At 27.8% G+C, this 21,636-nt stretch overlaps 1 protein-coding gene across 2 annotated transcripts in view; it reads right to left on the bottom strand.

Annotated features, from left to right (window-relative positions):
* Positions 1 to 21,636, bottom strand: part of LOC117177420 (ankyrin repeat domain-containing protein SOWAHB) — a 439,406-nt gene that overhangs the window by 5,442 nt on the left and 412,328 nt on the right. For both annotated transcript variants that reach the window (XM_033368091.1, XM_033368092.1), the window contains exon 12: positions 17,672 to 17,764. In XM_033368091.1, the coding sequence (XP_033223982.1) occupies positions 17,672 to 17,764 (93 nt within the window). The remainder of the gene's footprint in view (positions 1 to 17,671; positions 17,765 to 21,636) is intronic.

The raw sequence follows: 21,636 nt of genomic DNA, 5'->3' as shown, positions 1-21,636 counted from the left end.
ATATGTCAAAGAAAATTCATAAGTTGTTAACAATTTTAGGTTATGTAGGGAGAGGCATTTACACCGAAAATCAGTATTTTCGAACAAAAATCATTATATTTGAACACAATTTAAGATTTTTTAACAACTATCGATTATTCTGGTGTTTTTTGTCGGAAATAAGTATTTTTAATAAAAAATTAGATTTGAAAGAAGATTCACAACTTTTTGGCAACTTTAGTTTAATTTGGCCCTTTATATCATATATCGGTATTTTTAGTAAATAAATCATTACATATTTTTAAGATATAATTTTTGTTGTAAAATTAAAGGCCTAAGCTAGCGGTTTCCAATATAGACTAAACAAATATTTACAATTCTGAACCATTTTCTGCTACGTTATGTTTGTGTTTTTTTCTTGTAAATTATTCGTATTTTTAATAAAAATTAGAAACTTTTCGAAGAATATTTACAATTTGCGAATATCAAACAAAAATAATTAAATTTGAGTGAATATTAATTTTTTTACAACTTCAGGTTGTTGGTGTGCTCCACCTACGAAATTGGTAGTTTGATTAAAAATCATTGGATGTCAAAGCAGATTCACAATTGGTTACATTATAACTTGAGTAATGTTTTGCATCAAAAATTGGTATTTTTAAACAAACATTATTATAGTTTGAACAAGATTGATAAATTTCGAAAAAATTATTTTTCAACAGTTGAATTCTAAAGGAAATTGGAAATTTAACTTCTAACTGTCGAAAATTGAAAAAAATTGAAAATTGAAGCAAATTTTGTATTGAATTTTCAAATGTTTTGAATTAAAATTCTGAAAATTAAATTTTCTTTAGATTTTAACAGTTTAAAATGTAAATTTTGAAAATTTAATTCACTTCAAATTTCAATGATCTTAAATTCAATAAAAAGTGAATTTTATACATAAAAAAGTTTAAAAAATGTTATATTTACATGAAAATTTAATAAATAAACATTTCAATCCATACAAAAATTCTAGAATAGTAAATTTGGTCAAAAATGGGTCGCCATTGACAATTAATGTTATGGCAAACTTATAGTCATCCAATGGACTGAGAAAGAATTTATGAGTTTAAAAAAAAAATCCCAACTTTGATCTTTTCATTGTTAAACGAATAACGTTAGGTAAAAAAATATATCGAATCCTAAATAATTTGTTGGTACCTTATATTTGTGTCTTTTTAAAAATATTTTTTTTATTTTTATATAAAACCCGTTAGATTTAAATCCAATGTTTTTGTTTAATTTGATCAAATTTAGATCCTTGAATAATTTCGGATTCTGTTAGTGTTTTTCGTTAGAAATGGACATCTTTATGAAAAAATAATTGAACTGAGTATTTTCTAAAAAAATCAGTAAGTGCGCGCGTAGCGCTCTCAATTTTCTAGTAATAATGAATAATAATAAAATATCTGTTATTTTGTGCTAGCTAACTTCTTAAATAAAGATTAGCTTTAATAGAAATTTTGATTGAAATCAGAGGCCAGTTCTGAGTGTTCTTGATTATCGCTCAACGGAACTTTGAAACTCGACGACAGCGGCAAAGTTAATTCATTTAATTGTCAGTGGTGAGTAATTAGCGATTACGCTAGGCGAGCGACAGTCGCGCGAATGAAGAAAGGGAGAGAATTAATTAATTTTCTGTACACACGTAAATGCCAAAATGCAGCTCGTTTTTACTCCGGATAGCAATCATTGTCATTATGTGCAAATGTAAAGAAAGGAAGAGAGTTTGAGAATCGTGCGATGCATAAAATGAACTCACGCGTCTTAATTTTACAAACAGAACATTACGGAATAAAAAAACAATTTCTTCTACGTAACAAGATTCAATTATAACTATATAAAACAATGATACAAAGTTATCCTATTCATTGAACATAAAAACCTTTCCTAAATCAAAGTTCTGCAAGACGTTGTGTAAACTTGTAAAAATAACTGAGTTTGGATGTTACGTTAACGACTAACGTTGTGAAATCGTTTTTTATTCGGTTGGAATGAAGGTTTTTGATCTACTAGTTTCAACAAAAAATGGTTACAGTCTTCAGATGTGCAAAAGCTCTTCTCTATCTCCGCTGGGATTCGAACCCAGGTTTTAGAGATTGTGGGTCTAGTGCACCAGACATACAACACTGGACTGCCAATCTTTAGACCTGGGTTCGAATCCCAGTGGAGCTAGAGAGAAAGTTTTTTCACATCTGAAAACTACAATTTTTGTTTAGAATAGTATATCAAGAAATTGTCATCCCACCGACAAAAAACTACTAAAAGTAACAGTGACAGGCAAGTTACTATTTAAAGGAACTAGTTATTGTTAACGTTACATCACGAAACACATAACTTTTTTCGATAACTTTTTCTTAGTTAAGTTTGAAAAAAATAACGATCGTTACTTTTTTAGTCACTTTTTTATTTTAAAAATATATTTGAAATATACACAGGGTGGCCGAAAAAATGTATTTTCAAAATTCACTGATTTTTCCCTAACCAATTTTTTATTTTGTCTTTAAATTAACATTTAAAGACCATAATTTTAATCTTGTAATATTTTTAACACAGAATAATTCACAAGTACAGTAACAGAATTTCTGATTAAAAAAAATTTTTTTTTATTAATTGATTTCAATAGAAAACAAATTGTCTACCCTAAAAGATGAATTCTCGAACAAATAACACGAATTAATACAAAAATGAAAGAAAAAAAACAAAAACATGTTTACCCTTCATAGATGACGTCCTGAACCTAAGAGTCTAATTAAAAAAAAAAGAATAAATTTGAACCAAAAACTGTTTCCTTTGCTAAGAAATAATTGAATCTTTAAAAGACAGTAGAATTTTCAAAAAAATAAGTACATTTTTTACAAAATACTAGAATTTTCAACAAAATAGCTTAACTATTAACCAAAGACTTAAATTTTTTATTTAAAAGAGTGAACGAATAAACGTTTAAAAATAAAATCAAATTTAAATGATTTAAAACTTATTCAATTTTTTAAAATCTGGAAAATCACTTGAAATCTTTGTAATCGCTAAGAATTTCTTGATTTTTTTCTCTAGACTTTAGTGTAATAGTTATTTAGAATTATCTTGAAATTCCTGGAAACCCTAAAAAATACGTTTAAATCCCTTGATTTTTAAATTTCTTAGTATTGTTCAGAATCTTTTGAAATACACAAAAATATCTTAAAAAACATCAAAATTAAAAAATGTTTAAATTGTGGAAATTCTTTTAAAAACATTTAATCTATCCCTTAAAGTTCTCTAGAAATTATAAGAAATCCTCTACACCCCTTGAAAATAAAATAAATTTTAATTAATTCAGTCTTGTATAATTCTTTGAAATCTTTGGAATCGCTAGAAATCCCTTGAAATTTCATTCTCTATAATTGTAGTTATCAAAAATCCGTTAAAATCTTTGGACATCTTACAAAATTCTTTGTAACCCCTTGAGACAATTTGAAACGATGTGTAAATAAATAAATAATTCTTCTTGTTTCTCTACTTTTGCATCAATTCCTTCAATATTTTAATACTATTTATTTCTATTCTGATTTTCGCATACTGATTTCCTACACCGATTTTTCTATAGAAACGGAACAAAATTATAAAAAATGCACTATAGGCCTATAAGTATAATAAGGTGTAAAATTATACTAAAAAATAATACTATGATTCAAATGCATATATTTACATGGTTAGTGATTTAGTAACAATTGACATAAATATTAAATAAATATACCTGCTCGGTAAATGCGAGATGTTAAAGAAAATATCTGTTAATAAAGTATGTGGAAAATAAAATTAAGAGGATTTAATGCACAATCCATAATTATTATTTCAATTACAATTTTAGTATCTAAAATTAGTTGATCTTTTAATTAAAAATACAATATTAGTATTTGAGGTCGAAAACTAACATTCTACTTTGACAGACGTCGATTTTTGAAAATGTTAAATAAGCTGAACCGTTATAAAAATATAAGATTAAGGCAGATTTAGACACTAGTTTCACTACACAATGAAAAACGACAGACCTTGCGTGGAAATCGAAACAAAAATTTTCTCATACAGAATAATAAACTGTTGAAATGCGAAAAATAATATTTGTGTCCTAAATTAGTTGTGGTTTCAATACAATTACAAATTATAAGGTCATAAAATAAGAAAAAACGCAAAATAATTTTGTTTTGTGTTATTAAAGTAGGATTTCATCAAATTAAAATTTATATTTGAGTAATTGAACATGAGCTTCAATAAATATGAATAGGTCTTTTTAAACAAAACATTTTCTGGAATTTAAAAGTTTATAATTTTGGTGGAAAAATATAATTTAGAAGAAAAGCTCGATTTCCAAAATGATCAGAGTTGTCGTTTTTCAGAATACTCACTTTAACATAACTACCGTTAATTATAGCCTTTTTGCAAGTTTTTTCTAAGGAGCGCTTACTATTATCTTGCGATACAAGCGCTTTACTACTATAGCAGAAGTGCGCCTCTGAACTTGCCTGAGCGTGGCAGCAGCAATAAGTCCTACAACAGAAGGAAATCCATCCAGAGGCCCGAAAATCACCGAAGAAAACCCAAAACCTTTCAGCAATAGAGAGTCTTATATTTATTTTTAGAGTTTCGTATCCCTAGGCTGAAACCCATATATATGTAGTTTCGGTCCGGTTTCCATTCGTCGTACTTTTCCCAAGTGGTTAAGTAAGGGGAATAATAGGAAGGAAAGAAGGTAGAATAAGGGGAAGGGAAGGAGAGGAAGGGAAATGGGAAGGGAAGTAGTGAAAGGGAAGTAGGGGAAGTTAGAGGAGAGGAAGTATATAAAATGAGAAACGAGGGGAGGCGAAGTGAGGAAAAGTTAAGAGGGAAAATGATTGGATGTGAAGCGAGGGGAATGTAGGGGCAACAAGGGAGGAAATGTACGTGAAGTGAGGGGTTATAAGCGAAGGGAAGTAAGGGAAAATGAGAGGAGTAGACGTTGGGGAAGCGAGGATGAACGAGGATTAGAAGAAGAAGATAAAGTAGCAAAAACTAGGAGGAGTAAGGAAAGGAAAGTAGGGGAAATGAGGTTGAAATTTGGGGAGGAAACTATGTTAAATGAGGCGAAATTAGTGAATGAGAAGTAGGAGAAGTAACGGAAAATTAGGTGAGGGGAAGTAGTGGAAATTTGTAAATGCAGGGGTAATACAAGAGTCTGATTACAAAATTCCATGCCTTTTCCAGGTTTTCCAGGTATAATTTTGAAAAAATTCCAGGTCTACTTTTTTTTAAAATTCAGCCAATTAAATTGAATTGTAACAAATTAAAATGCAATGATAATGGTTTATCAATAAGTTTTATTGAATTCAAAACAAGAACTAATAAAATTGTCAATATTGAAATTTATAAAAATGTAATCAGTTCACGAATTTCTTCTTTAACATCTTCCAGTTCTTTTTACATCTCCTATTGAATCTTGCATTTATTTTCATTTAATTCTTACACTTTGATATTTGCCTTTTTCTTAAGTTTTCTTTTGCAATTTTCAAATATAGGATTCGCTATAAAACACTAAATTATTAAGACTTTGAAATTGAGACGATTTAAAAAGTCTCAGTAATTTTTTTTTAAATTCCATGATTTTTTCAGGTTTTCCAGTAATCTTGTTTTAATTTCATGACTTTTCCAGGTTTATTAAACACTTCTTAAAACTTCCATGACGTTTTTAGGTCTTTCAGGTCTTCCGGGTCTTGTAGCAACCCTGGAATGGGATGTGGGGGAAGTGACGGGAAATTAGGGAAAGAAAGTGAATGAAATGAGGGAAGATGTACAGGAAATGTGTGAAGAAAAAGTAGGGAAAATGGGAGGAGGGGAGTATGTAATGTGGGGAAAATTAGAGGAGGGGAAGAAAGAGGAAATTATTGAGGTGAAGTAGGGTAAGTGAGGGAAGCAGGGGAAATGTGTGAATGGGGAAGTGAGGAAAAATTTGTGAAGGGAAAACGAAGGAAAATAAATAGAGGGAATGTAGATGAAGCGAGGGAAAATAAGCGATGTGGAAGTAAGGGAAAGTAGATGAAATAGGAAGAACGAGAAGGAGTGGGGGAAATTAGCCGAGGAAAAGTAGGGGACGTAAGGGCAAATCATGGAGAGAAATCAGGGGAAATTATGGTGGGGAAGTTAGGTGGGATGAGGAGAGGAGAAGAAGCGAAAATGAGGGGAGTAGGGAATGGGAAGTGAGGGAAGTAAGCAACTCGAGGGAAAGTAGGGAAACCGAGGAGAAATAAGGGGAGCACAAGTAGGGGAAGTAAGTAGAAATAAGGAAAGTGGAATTAGGGGAAGCGAGAGGAGAGTAAGTTGGGGAAGTGAGGGAAACTGAGGGAAGTGGAATTAGAGGAAGTGAGGTTAAAATTAGGTGATGGTATGTATCTATAATGAGAGGAAAAGGCTGAAGGGAAAGTAGGAGAAGAGACGAGAAATTGATTAAGGGAAAGTAGATGAAATGAGGCAAATCAGAGGAATGAAAATAGGAGAGCGGGCAAATTTTGAAAGGAGAAGTGAGGAAAAATTATGGAGAGATAGTAGGGTAAATTATAGAGGGGAAAATTATGAAAAGTAGAGGAATTGAGTGAAGGAACAGTAAAGAAATGAGGCAAGAAGAAATAGATAAAAAAAGCGGAGAAATTAAGGAGAGGAATGAAGAGAAAATAAGAAGGGGAAATAGGGAAATTGAGTTTAAGTGAGAGGAAATAGTGGAAACGATTGGAAATTAGGGTTAGTAGGGAAGGGAAAGTGAGGCCTGGGGAAGGAATGGGTTAGCTGAGGAAGCGAGGTTTGCAGGAAGGCGTTGAAAGGGAGGGTAGTGATGGGTCAAGTGAAGGGAGGTGAAGTAGGGGAATGTGTAGGGCATAGAAGAGGGAAGTATAGGAGGACATTTTTTAATGTTGTGATTAATGTCTTAATAGGCTAAGAAAGTCTTGTTTTCAGGCGCCACGCGCCTACTTTGACTAATCTTTACAATTTCATTCTTGACACAAAATCACAAATCTTTGTCCCAAGAAGCTAAAGATTTTAACAGGAATTGTTTTAAAAACAAAATAAGCAGAAATTACCTTAAATAATAAAGTACCATAAAATAGGGCTTAGTTTAATTTAGGGCATGCAGGGTAATGCGGGACGCCACACAGTGTGGCAAACAAAAACGTCCGTCGAGCAATCGATTTTCAGAAAATTTTTATCCAATTTGAACGTTTGAAAAAAATGATAACTAATTTAAAAAAAAATAATAATAAGTTTTGACTTCTGAAGCATACAGTTTTTTTTAATATTTGGATTTATTCAAAAGTACCTAAATCGTTATCTTTAATTAAGTTTGTTTACACAATTATGAATCTTTTTTAATTCTTAGTAAGCATTTATTGCTAATTATTGGATGTTTATTTTGTGCAAAAATCTTGTTTGGTTTAAACTGGTTTAAACAATTATCGTTACAATTAAAATCGTTTTATTGTCATCAGAATGTCCTTACAAAATTTTGAAGTTAATTATTTATAGTTAATTGCATCCAAAGAACCAAGTTTGAAGATTCGAAAATAGTCAAAAAGTGCATTTTTTAAATACAATTGTTGAAAAATTATTAAATTTTATTGGAGGTCCAAATTGCCATGCAGTATAATTATGATTGATTTAGTAGAAAAAACTTTAATCATTCCATACATTGTGCAAATTTAATGCGAATCAAGTGACGAATCGCTAACAATTCCCACCAAACCATTGTCATTCAATTATTTGTTTATAACAAAATTCAATACATTTTTAAACATATTCTTTGCTAATGAACAACATTTTTGAATAGTTTCTTCATGTTTGTATGTATTTTTGAATGAATCCAAGTATTTAAAAAAATTGTTCACTTTAAAAGCATACAAATTTCTATTTTTTCCACTATTGTGATTAGATAAAAAAATATATTTTTCTTCTTCAAAAATTGGTGATGATAGTTTGATGGAGAATTTTATGAGATTTCCTTTTTAAAAAAGTTTAAATTGTATCAAAATTGAAATACTTGGCATTAAATAAAAAATAACACTTGCATTGAAAAAAAAGATTTATTTCTATGTTATTTATTTTATGAATAAATAAACAGATTATTGAGACATTTTGAGATTTTTTTTTTCGCTATTGAAAAGACTCAAATGAAGACTATGCATCAGACTCAATGCAGGTACACTTCAGAAACATAAATCAATAGTGTAGGATTAAACTTTTTTTTTCTAAACAAAGCATATTAACCAATACTTTATAGAAGAGGCTGTAGCTCAACAGCAGAAAAAACGGTTTCGTTTACTTAAAGTATTCACGTACTTTACAGAAATAATACTCGTAACTAATTAGTACCAGATATGAACAATTACTATCGTTATAAACATTGTAATAAACAAATCGTATATTTTCGTATCTTTTTTGTAGGTATATACATTATTTTTCTCATCAAACAAGTTCTAAATATATTTTTAACTGATTACTAATCACATATTTTAAAAATATTAAATATTTATTATGGTTAACAATAAAAATTAGAAAAAAATTCCAAAATTACTTACTTTCATATCTAGTATAGTAGACAAAATAAATTGATAATAGATTTTATGCTTTCACGATGATTCATTTTGATAAAAAGAGATATTTCGGGTTTCACTCGTGTAAAAAACTACGAATTGTTCACGAAACGTCGGCAAACAATTCGTAGTTTTTTACACGAGTGAAACCCGAAATATCTCTTTAACAAAATAAATTGTTTCTCCATGATGACTAGTTTTCAATTTTTTTCATAATTTATGTCATTAAAAATAAGAAGGCTTTAATGTTTAAAATACTCTGTGATTATTAATCACATTAAAACATGTTCTGAATTAGTTTGATGAGATTAGCGACGTTGAAATACACAAAAAATATCAAAATGAATATGAATTTTCAGGGTGGCAATCCAATTTAAAGATAAAACAAAAGTGCCCTCCCGAGATGAAGTATTACTGATTTGAGGTCAAAAAAGTTTGATCAGAAAAAGTAAGCCAGTTTAGAGGAAACGGATATGGAAGTTGACAATATGAAACTGACACTAACTTAAAATTGGAGCGGGATCGGCTGCAGGTTGAGATAAAAAATTCAATTTTTAGTTCAAAGAAAATAATAATAAAAATATGCTCCCGAGATATTGAGTTTGTGAATTTGGGAAAACAAAGTTTGATTTAAAAAAGTTACAACAGTTCCAAGAAAATCGACCGAGAATGCTGACGCTAAAATTTCACAGGTTTTAAATGAGAATGAGAATTTTTTATCCAAAAAAAGTTACTCAATTCGAAGTGAATGAAATTTTTGTGTGATCAAGTACAGCATGTCCCTTGAATCTCTGCGACATACCAACTTTGTATTACTGTAATAAAAATGACTGAAAAATGCACATTCAAGCAAATCCTTTTAACAGGGTGTGTAATTGATTTTTGGATTATTTTTGGGCCAATAAATCCATTTTTTCAAAATGTACCTGAGCACCTTTTGGATTGCTACCGTTTATTTGACAATTTGTTAATAAGAATAATCATTAAGAATCAGTGACATATTTTCTTTACGAAATATTACTATTTCGGTTGCATGGCATATTTTTTAGTGGAAAAAATAGATTTTTTCTATTAGAAGGCTATTATTTGGAATATGTTTCTAATTATCATTGCTAACAATAATGAATATTTCATATTTATAAGTTTGTTAATATTTGTTAATTTTGTAGTTAACAATCATTTTTCCGCCATTGGGCTCATCTAAGTATTTATTAATATAATTTGTTTATAATAATTATCTTGAACCTTGAACTAATAACTTATGGTCCTGAAGTGTACTTTTATCGATTCTAATGCACAGAAACGTTGAGTCTTTTCCTTAAACCATTATAGTTTACTTCTGGTGTCCATCCGGCAATCAATCGTACTTTTTTCAAGAAGGGCAAACGAGGGTATGGGAAACGAGGGGAAACGAGTAGAAGTAGGGGCCGCAGGGGAATTCAGAGGAGGGGAAATGGTGCATGTGAGGGGAAAATACGGAAGGGGAGGTAGCAGATGTGAAAGGAAATGAGGGGAGATAAAGTTACAGGAATTGAGGGGAAGTTAGGAGAGCGTAAGTATAGGGGAAGTATGAGAAGTGAGAGAAAATGAGGTGGGGAGGGAGGCTAGAGACGAAAGTGGAGATGCGGTAATGCTGATGAGTAGAGGTGGGAAAGTGATGGCCGGAGAAGAGGAGGGTTAGCTACAGAAGTGAGGAAAGGAGAAAATAGAGGAAGAAAAAGTTAGGAAAGGGAGATGTTGCGAAGGGTGAAGTAATGGGAGGGGAAGTAGGGATGAAAAGAGGAATTTATATTAAGTAATGGGAGATGTTGCGAAGGGTGAAGTAATGCGAGGGGAAGTATGGATGAAAAGAGGAATTTATCTTAAGTAATGGGATGAAATAGAAAAACGAGATTCAAAATAACTTATAGAATGCAATTCTTGACTGATTTAAAAAAAATAAATAATTTAGAATTAAATTTTGAAGAGATTTATGTAATCCTATTTTAATTATTTTTTGGTTTAAACTTTCATATTAACGCAATAAGCAAAAAAGAAGTCTGTTTCCGTTTTTTTTTATTTTAATAGAAAATTGTTTCCTACATTCAGTATAGATTCTTTGTTTACAAAGTAAATTTTTGTGCCAGAATAAGTTGCTTTTAACGGCGAAATGATACTCGGTCATTTTAAATTATGTCGACAGTGATGTTAACTGAAGATAAATTGTCTTTCGATTTTTTATTAATTTTATAAACCAACTGCTACTAATAATGTTTATTCGTAAGATTTTGCTATTAACATAAAAGTTTATATAAATAAATCGAAAATAATACCACATAAAACTCTTCAAAATTTAATGTTGTATTTTTCGAAAAAAATCAAAAATCGGCACGAATTGCCATTTACAAGTTATTTTGAACCTCGTTTTCATAATGTCCTGAAATGGAAACTTCCGAGTTTCCCGATTTACCCCCCACTGGCCCGCTTCGTCTCGCTTTACGGTATTATTAAAAAAAGTAGATTATTATAATCTAATATGTAATTAATTGATCAAATAACAACGAAATGGTAAGAAGGCAAATTCAATTCACGCTCCTTCGAGAAAAATGATCATAAATTTAGCAAAAATAAAAGATTCAGAACAAAGCAAGATCGGATTGGGATGCAAAATTGTCCGGAAAAATGTACTGATTCATAGTTTGAAACTTTAAAATTGAATGAAAATTGTAAGACTGTAAACTAAGCTAAAAAAAATTAAAAATTTTGTCTGATGTCCCAATCCGATTCTGCAGAAAGAAAAGAAAAAGAGTATCTTGAGTATCGTATTCGAAATCGTGCAAAAAAATCCAGATACCAATACCAAACTAAAATGTACTTAGAAATCGATTCCATGCAAAAGAGATGTTGAAAGTCGAAGAGGATACTGAAGATTTAAAAAGAATTTATTTATGAGATACTACATTTAGAAATAATAAAAAAATACATCACAAAAGCTATGCATTTTTACCTTAAGGATTTTGGCAAACAATATTTTTAAAAAACATATATATTTCAAAAAAATTTGATAAAAAATCAGGTTTTTGAAAAAAGGTGTCTACTGAAATCCTGAAAAAAATGTCCTGAAAATTGCAGTTATCTCTAGGGTTTTTCAGTAATTTTTTTTCAGTCATTGTAACTATCTAAATTTGTAAAAATAGTACTATTCATATGTAAAATTTAATAACTTTGTTCATTTTCAAAAGGAACTTTACAAAAGGACAATTAATTTATTAATTGTATAAGTTTTTAGCGATTTAATTAATATTTTTCATTCATAAAGCTTTGACAAATTATTGCAGAATACTTTTCTATCTAATAATTGTCACCATGGCGTAAATAAATAGTACTACAAACATAATTAATCATCTCTTAAATTTTATGACAAAACAGTTGAATTTTTAAGCAAAAAGGATGTTGAAAAGCATTGTTTACGAAGTTTACTTATAATGACTGTAAAATTTCTTGTGAAACGACTAATTTTTTTTTTTAATTTTAATTTTATTAAAAATTCCCTGGGATTTTTTACAATACCAAAAAATATTCCAAATTTTTTGAAAAATATTAATCCTTAAAATTTTTTTAAATAGCTCAAAATCCTTTTGAAATACATTCAAATAAATAAAATCTTTTAAAATACCGCAAAATATTTCGAATGCTTTGAAACCCCATTAAATTACTGGAATTACTGGAAAATTCCTTGTAATCACTCAAAATATTCTAAGATCTTTAAAATTCTTTATATTTGAATTTTTTTAAAAACCTTCAAATTTGTTAAAGCTCTTGGAAATTCCTTTGAATTTTTGAAAATGCAATGAAATCTGGAAAATATTTTGCAATCTCTTCAAATGATTAAAATTCGTCGAAAATTCCTTGTATTTTTTTTACAATGACTATTTTTTAAAAAAACCATAAAATATTCGAAATTCTTTGAAATATTTTGAAGTATTTTCAAATTTTTTAAAGGTTTTGATGAATCCTTTTAATTTTCAAAAATACAATGCAATATTTAAAATCTTTCGTAATTCCATCGAATGATTGAAATTCATTGAAATTTCCTAAAAATTGTTTACAATACCCGAAAATATTTTAAATCCTCTTAAGCCCAATCAAAATTTTTGAATTTCTTAAAAATTACTTTTAATTTTTAAAAATACAATGAAGTATTTTTAATCTCTTCCCTAAAATGTTCCAAATCCTTTAAAATATTTTGAAATACCGTCACATTATTTGAAGGTTTCTAAAAACTTTTTTACTTTTTAAAAATACCCTAAAATCCTTTGTAATTCTTTCAAATTATTAAAATCTTTTGAAAATTCCTTTTAGTCCTTAAAAATTCCATAAAATATTCCAAACCTTTTGAAATTATTAAAATATATTTAAATTCCTTGAAATTTTTCACATTACCCTAAATAATTCGATATCATGTGAAATCTTTGGAATCCCTTTAAATTATTGAAATTTATTGAAAAGTCCTTAAAATTTTGTAGAATACCCTAAAATATTCGAAATACTTTGCAATCTCTTGAAATACCTTCCAATTCTTTTAAGCTTTTGAAAATTCCTTTTAGTTTTTAAAACTACCCCAAAATCCTTTAAAATGCCTTCAGATTATTAAAATCTTTAAAAACAAATTTGGAATCTTTTAAAGCTTTTGAAAACTTCTTTTAATTCTTAAAAATACATCTTACAATATTCCAAAAAACTTTGGAATTTTTTGAAATACCTTAAATTTTTTTTTTACTTTTTGGCAATTCTTTCGCATTTAAAAAAATGCAATGAAATCTATCAAATTTTTTGGAATAACTTTACATTATTGAAATTTATTTTTAATTCTTTGGAATTTTTTACAATACCCTTAAATATTACAAATCCTTAGAAATATGTTGCAATACCTTTAAGTCATTTAAAGCTTTATAAAATTCTTATTATTTTTTTAAAATACCACACAGTATATAAAATCTTTTCGATTCCCTTCAAACTATTGAAATTTATTAAAAATTCGTTTGGAATTTTTTGCACTACCCTAAAATATTCCAAGTTCTTTGAAATCTATTAAAATATATTAAAATTTGTTGCAGCTTTTGAAAATCCCTTTAAAATTTAAAAACACCCTGAAATCCTTTGAAATTCCTTCAAACTATTGAAATCTTCAAGAAAAATTAGGAATATTTTAAAATACCCTAAAATGTATTTTATATACTTTACACTTCAACTTAAAAACATAACTAGAAAGTGACAAAAAAAAGTGTCTGAGCTTCTTACAGAAATCCCCTGAGATCTGCAACTTCTTTTTTCTAATTCAATCACTTTTCACTGACTTTCCCTGATTAACAAAAATTCCTGACATTTCCAAGTTTTTCAGGTAAGTAGACACTCTGAAAAGTTATAGTACAAAATCCTTAAACTCTAATGACCTGAATGTATTTTTTTTCTTCGTGGAGGAAAAATGAAAGAGGGGGACACGAGTTCACTTGAAGAAATGAATAAATAAATAAATAAAAACTGTCAGCAAGAGCTCGTCCCTTTTCTAATCGAAGACTCGAGACCACCCGCCGATGCACTTTTGCTCAGGGCAATGGAGCCGGTCGCATTGAACTTCTTGCCTCGAAGGAGACGAAGTTACCCGTTGTGAAAAGACACAGGATACGGTATCATGTTTCAATGCCAGCTTTTTTATTTATCGACGATAAAGTCGATGTTTTGCCATAAATCTGATTTTTCCGAATCAACTTTTTAAAGACTTGTCTTGTTTCAACAGGGTGGCCGCAAAACTTCATTTTCAAATTTCCCGCACTTTTTTCTTACTAATTTTTTTTACTTTCCTATGGCAATTAATATTTGAAGACCAAAATTTTAATCCTGTAAAATGCTTAATAGAGAATTTTTTATAAATTAAATAACACAACTTTTGATTCAAATTTATAAATGTTTAATTTATTATTCTCAGGAATGCCTAATTTATTTTAAAAAGTGAAAAACTACCCTATTTAAATCGAAAAAGTGGTTAATCTTCTTTTAAATTTAAAATAATTCAAATAAATAAAAAACGCGACTGATTTCAGTAAATTTGGAATGAATTTAGTCAATTTGAAAAAATGCAGTGTTGGAAACAATACAAAAATAGGAAAAAATTAATTGAATTCGGTAGATTTGAAATAAGTATTGAAAAATTCAAAGAAAGAATAAGTAAAAATCCATTGAATCCAGTAAATTGGAATCCCTTCAAATTATTGAAATTTATTGAAAAATCCCTTGAAATTAAAAAAAAATTATTTTATCTTGGAATCTTTTAAATATCTCAAAAGATTTTAAATTATTTGAGATCTTTTGCTGCAACTTGAACTTGTTTTAAATATTTTAAAATCCCTTGAAAATTTTAAAATTGCATAAATTTAAAAGAAACAAAGTGAATTTAAAAGAATTCATGGGAATTAACAAAATACAAGAAAATTCCAAGGAATTCAATAGATTAAATGATTTGCAAACAAAATTTTTGAAAATCTCTGCAGAAGTTTGAAATAAAACAAAGTCCCTTACTTTCTTCTGAACAAATTCTTTGAAATATATTACAATATGATCAAATTCCATGAAGTTCTATAAAATCTGATATTTCCTGAAATCCTGAAAAATTTAATAAGATATCTTGAGAGCTCTTAAAATCCTTTAAAATTCCTTGAAATTACTAAATCCTTGGAAATCTTTTAAAATTAATTAAAATATTTTAAAATAACATAAAACCTTACATGATCTGTAGAATTGTTCTAAATCTTGCTAAATTATAGAAAATACTTTAATTTTATTAAAACGTCTTCGAATTAAAAAAAAAATCTTAAAATATTATAAGTTCTTTACATTTTTTTAAATCCCTTGAATTTTGGAAAGTTCTCGAAAATTCGATTGGAATATTTTTTAAATATCCTAAAATCCTTTGGAAGCGCTTCAAATTATTGAAATATATTAAAAATACTTTAAGATATTTCAAATCCTCTAAAACCTTTTGAAACCCCTTGAAATTTCTTAAAGCGCTTCAGAATTCGTTAAAATTTTTAACAATACTCTGATATCTTCAAATTCTTTGATATCCCCTTAAATTGCTAAAACAAATTAGATATTCTTTGGGATCCTTTAAAATTCCTTAAAATTGTGAAATACTTAAAAATCTTTAAAACCCCAAGATCCCTCAATTCTTGTAAATAAATGCTGAGCAATCCATTAAAATATTAATAAGCCCTATGAAACTTTATAAAATTTTATGATATTTCCTAAAATCCTGGAAAATTTAATGAAATACCTTGAGATCTTTTAAAATATCTGGAAACTATTAAAATCCTCGGAAATCTTATAAAGCCTCTTGAATGCTTTTGAAATATGTAAAAATCTTATAAGTTCCATAAAATCGTTTCATACTTCCCAAATTTTAGGATCCAAGTCTTTGGAAATTCTATGAAAATGTTTAAATCTCATGAAAACTACTTGGAATTTAATTTTTAATTTTTATTTAATTAAAAATCCTTGGAAGTTTTCAGCCCATAGAATCTTTAAAACTCATTGTAATACCATTAAATTATTAAAATCTCTTGCAAATAAATTGGAATCTTTAAAAATTTCCCAAAATACTTCAAATTCTTTAAAATATTTTGAAGTTATTGATATTTCTTGAAAATCTCTTGGAATTTTTTAAATACCCCCAAAGGATTCAATTTTTTTATATACTTTAAAACTGGTTAAAGTTCTTGAAAATTCCTTGGATTTTTTGAAAACACCCTAAAATATTTCAAATCCTTTGAAACTTTTTAAAGATCTTGAAAATTCTTTGGAATTAATAACAAAACCTGAATTATTATTATCAGAAATTTCGTGTAGTCTTTTGAAATGCTGTAAAATATTTTGAATACTTATAATATTTTGAAATCCCTTGATATTTTTCAAAACTTTGAAATTGCCTTGTAATTTTTTAAATATCTTAAAATATTTCGAACGCTTTGAAGTATTTTGGATTTCCTTGAAATATTTTAAAGCTTTCGAAAATTCCTTGGAAATTTGAAAACTAAGTATCTAGGTTTACCGAAAATGTTTGTGCTACGCTCACCGAATTTCAGTGAACATGCAGTACATTTAAAAATACCCGAAAATCGTTAAAATCCTTTGGAATATCTTCAAAATATTAAAATTTATTAAAAATACCCTAAGATATTTGAAATGCTTTCAAATCTTTCAAAATCGCTTGAATTTTTTTTCAGATGTTAAAAATGCCTTGGGATTTAAACAAATAACTTTAAATAATTCACTATAATTGAGATTCTACGAAAATCCTCGATTCTTGTGAATACTTTTTTTGAAATTCACGAAAATATTACAAAATCCTATTAAACTACGCAAAATCTGACGATATTTCCTAAAATTCTGGAAAATTGATCAAAACAGCGTGAGAATTTTTAGAATCCCTCAAGATCATCGAAATCCTCGGAAATCTGATCAAATCTCTTATAATCTTTTGAAATATCCTTTACCCTTATATTTCCTATAAAATCGTAGCAAATCTTCCAAGATTTTGAGAGATTCTTGAAAACTTTTTAAAAATAAAAAATATGAATTAATATAAATTATAAAACACTTCAAATACTTTGAAACTTTTTAAAGATCTTGCAAATTTCTTGAAATTATTAAATACACCCTAAAATTTTATTTTATTTACAAAAGCTACTCTAGTGACTTTGTCTTAAAAATGTCACTCAAAAGTGATTAGAGAAAAAAGTGATTATATGGCAGCCCTGATTAGTCCGGACAGTTACTCAAAATGCTTATTGTAGAAATTCCCTAAATTCCGCATTTTTTTCAAGATCCCTGACTGAATTTTCCCTGATCTGCAGCCACCCTGATTTCTAGGATAAACTTATTCAGTTGTTTAAATATTGAAAAATATAAATAAACTGGAAAAAGTTGTAATAAATGAAGAAAGAAAGAACTAAAAAGGTTTTGTGTGAACTTTGAAAGTCGTGGTTTAGAAATCACAGCAATAAGATTGAGACAAATATACTTACTGCGAAAGGTGTCCTGGCTAACCTCAGCCTCCTGAGAAACCAGATACTGCCTTGCTTTTTTTCCACTGAAGTCACGAACTTCCTGATTTGCACCTGAAAAACGAGAATATCGTTTTAAAAATCGTATTGATTTCGAAAGAAATTTGTATTTATTGCTTTTAGAACAATGGAGCAATTTTTCAGCCTTAGACAACAACATAAACTTCATTTAAGCCTGCCAATTTATCGTATTAAACATGGTTCAGGATGGCCGTTCTAATCATCCCGCTGCGGAAGTAGAACAATCCAAAAGGATTAATTTTTAACAACATAGATGTATTTTCGAACAAAAATGGTGACCTTGACAAAATAGTTTAATTTTCCAAAAATAATTAGATTTTTAACAAAATAGTCGAATTTCTAACCAAATAGTTGAATTTTATGCATACAAAGATGCATTTTCAAACAAATGTCTAGAAACAAATAAAAATCAAAATTCAATCCAGATTTGGATTTTCAAGACAAAAAGACCCATTTTTTAGAAGAGAGAAAAATTTTCATCAAGAAAGTTCATTTTCAATCTAGAAAGATCACGTTTCTACTATGAATTATAAATTTTAACAAAAGAATAAATTTTTAGGCTAAAAAATCGAATGGTTTAGAAAACATCGGACTTTTTAATCGGAAAAATGAATTTTGAACAAAAAAGATCATTTTAAATCAAGAAAGATGTTTTGATAAGTTACTTCATATCCTCAACTAGCAAGTTAAACTTCCATAAAACAAGAATAATTTTCTACGTAAAAAGATAAATTTTCAACTGAATATATGAGGCTTCAACCAAAAATTTGAATTTTTATCCAAGCAAGATTAATTTTCTACACAAAAAGATCAGTTTTCAACAAAATATATATAAAATTATCTATCAAATAGTCAAATTTTGAACTTCGCAATATACAGGATAAAGCTTGAACCAAAAATGGAATAATTTAATTTTCGGAAAAAAATTGAGATCATGAAAATTAATGTTTTATTAGAAATTATGAATTTCCAACAAATTAATTTAATTTAAAAGTAAAAAGACCAATTATCTAAAAAAAAGTTGTATTTTTAACTCCGAAATATATTTTTTCAACCAAAAGTTCAATTTTTAAATAGTTTAATTTTCTACTAAATGGTTGAATTTTCAAGTAAAAAATATACATTTTCTACAAAAAAGTAGAATTTTTAACAGCATAGTTTATTTAAAGACAAAAAGTTGAATTTTCGACTATAATTATGAAGCCTTTATAAAAAGAATTAATTTGTTTACAAAGTACTTCAAGTTTAAGCCAAATAATCGACTTTTCAACCCAAAAGATTAATTCTCAACGAATCATGTAACAGTTGACATTTTAACTAAACAGTTGCATTTTTGACCACGAACGATAAATTTTCAACCAAAAAGATTAAATTTCTACCAATAAAGACGAATTTTTAACCAAAAAGTTGAACTTTCAACTAAAAAAGATAATTTTTTAACCAAACGGTTAAATTTTTAAACCAAAAGGATATGTTTCGAACTAAAAATGGAATACCTTAATTTTCATATTAAACAAATTTATTTTCAACCATAAATGAAACGAATTTTTAACAAAGTAGTTGAATTTTCGATGAAAAATATGACTTGTAATAATAGAGTTGAATTTTCAACAAAATAATTAAATTATCAACCTGAATATAATTTTCAACGAGACGAGATGAATTCCGTAACAAAAATCTAATAGAAGCCTTTTTCTAAAAAGATATAAATTAAAAATCTAATTATTGATTCGCATCAAATGGGAACATCTGACAGCCATGAAAGTTTGTCATCGATATTTGTTTTAATATTGGAATCGATAAAATCCTGGAGAATTTTCATTGGCTCGATAAGAGAGAAAAGATGTCTGTTCATCTAATCTTGGACAAACAGGCAACGATGCTTTGACTTTTGCCGAAGTCAAGGAAACGTTTGTTTGTCCAACTTAAGCCTTCGATCAGGTCTTTTGTTAACTGATTTTTACCTGTCGCCCTCGAAGCGGAAATCTCAGCAATGTCAACACTTCCTCTCTGATAGTACAGTTCAGTATTAGCAGCTCTTATTTTCGATACTACTTTTATTCTGACTTTGACACTTCTCAAATATTTTTTTATATTTCGCGTTGAACTTGAACAATTCTTGTTTAAGTTTCAGCTTTAGATATGAAATGACAGCCCCACTCTGAAAATATTTGACTCCCAAACAAATAAATACATAGCATGAGCGCGATATTTGTTGTCTCCCGAAAAATAAATATCCCGACACTTTAAAATTCCCGAAAAAAGATAGTAGTTAAAATAGAAAATCCCCGAATTTATAAAAATGCCGAAAACTAAAAATCGCGACTTCGAAATTCTCGCAGAATAAAATTATTGAAAAATGTATGATGTTAACGAATACTATAGAATTATAGAATTTTAACAAAGAAAACAAAATGTTTTTTATCAATCATATTTATTTATTAAAAATATAATAATTACATATATTGATCAATTTTTTTATGTTCAATGTATTAAAAAAATTATTATATGGAGTTTGAAAAAAAAAACAATTAAAAAACTATGCACATTAAAAGAAAAACTTTCTTACAGGAATTTTTGTTCTATTACTGTTATTATTAATTTAAACAATAATTGTAAGAAAATACACTGAACATTATAATTTGTTTTCTTTTATCAAAATATTTCAATATTGTGTTTTTAACAAATAAATAATATTGATTAGAAACAATTTTTTAATTCTTAAATTGGCGAATTTTATTGATCGGAAATTTTTTAATTCATAAGATTATAAACTATGGGGAAGTTTGTTATGCGGGAATTCTTCATTTCAGGACTTTCATATTTTGGCCGTTTTATAATTTCGGGAATTTCATATTTCTAATATTTTCTTTTTTCGTGAATTTTACACTTTCAGGAATCGAGTTATTTTTATTTTAATATCTTGTTTAAAAGATAATGATTTTTGTTTAAAGTTACACATTTTCTATGAAAAACGCACACGTAACATAAGATTGTTAAAAAATCATAAATCTCATTTGAAAACGAATGATGTTTTAATAAAAATATCAAGTTAAGACGAAGAATCGTAACAAAATCCAAAATTGTTTAAGCTTCTAAATTTTAGTTTAAATAATTGGAATTAAGTATCATAATGATTTTTTGTTTTAAAATACCGATTTTTTTCTTCAAAATGCTAAAATAACCTTAAGCTGTTCAAAGATGTGAATCTTTTTTAAAATATCTTTTTTATAATTAAAAATACCAATTTCTGAAGAAAATACTAACATAATAAAAAATTGGTAAGAAATTTAAAACCTTGTTTTGAAATACCAATTTTTTGTGTAAAACGCTGACATAACCTAACATTGTGGGAAAATGCAAATATTTTCTGAAATATAATGTTTCAATCTGGTTTTAAATTAAAAATACAAATTGCGGCCTAACAATTCTAAAACAATAAAAAATTTTAGAAAATTCAAAATCCAATGAATTGTGTTCAAAATAAATTATTTCCAATCAACGATGCTAATGCAACTTGCAAATGTTGAAAAATCCAAATCTTGGTTCGAACTATAATGAGTTTGGCTTTGAAATATCAATTTTAATTAAGACCGCCAACGTAATCTAAAATTGTTAAATTCAATGAATATTTTAAAAAATAGAATAATTTTTTAAATAAAAAAGTCAATTTCCGACAAGAAATATTAAACAGTAAAGAATTGTTTAATGTTGTAAATTCCATTATTTAAAAAAAAGCAGTGGATTTAAATCTATTAATTTTCTGTCTAAAAGTGCAAATTTCAGGTGAAACACACCAACATCACAGAGAAATAGAGTCACAATGCATTAGAAATATAAGTTGATAGAAACATGGCGCCCCCTACTCGCCCGTAATCCGTATACCCGTGATGGCCATTTGATTG

This window comes from Belonocnema kinseyi, chromosome 7, assembly GCF_010883055.1.
Source record: "Belonocnema kinseyi isolate 2016_QV_RU_SX_M_011 chromosome 7, B_treatae_v1, whole genome shotgun sequence".
NCBI classification, from domain to species: domain Eukaryota; kingdom Metazoa; phylum Arthropoda; class Insecta; order Hymenoptera; family Cynipidae; genus Belonocnema; species Belonocnema kinseyi.
This window is presented reverse-complemented; position numbering and strand designations above follow the sequence as displayed.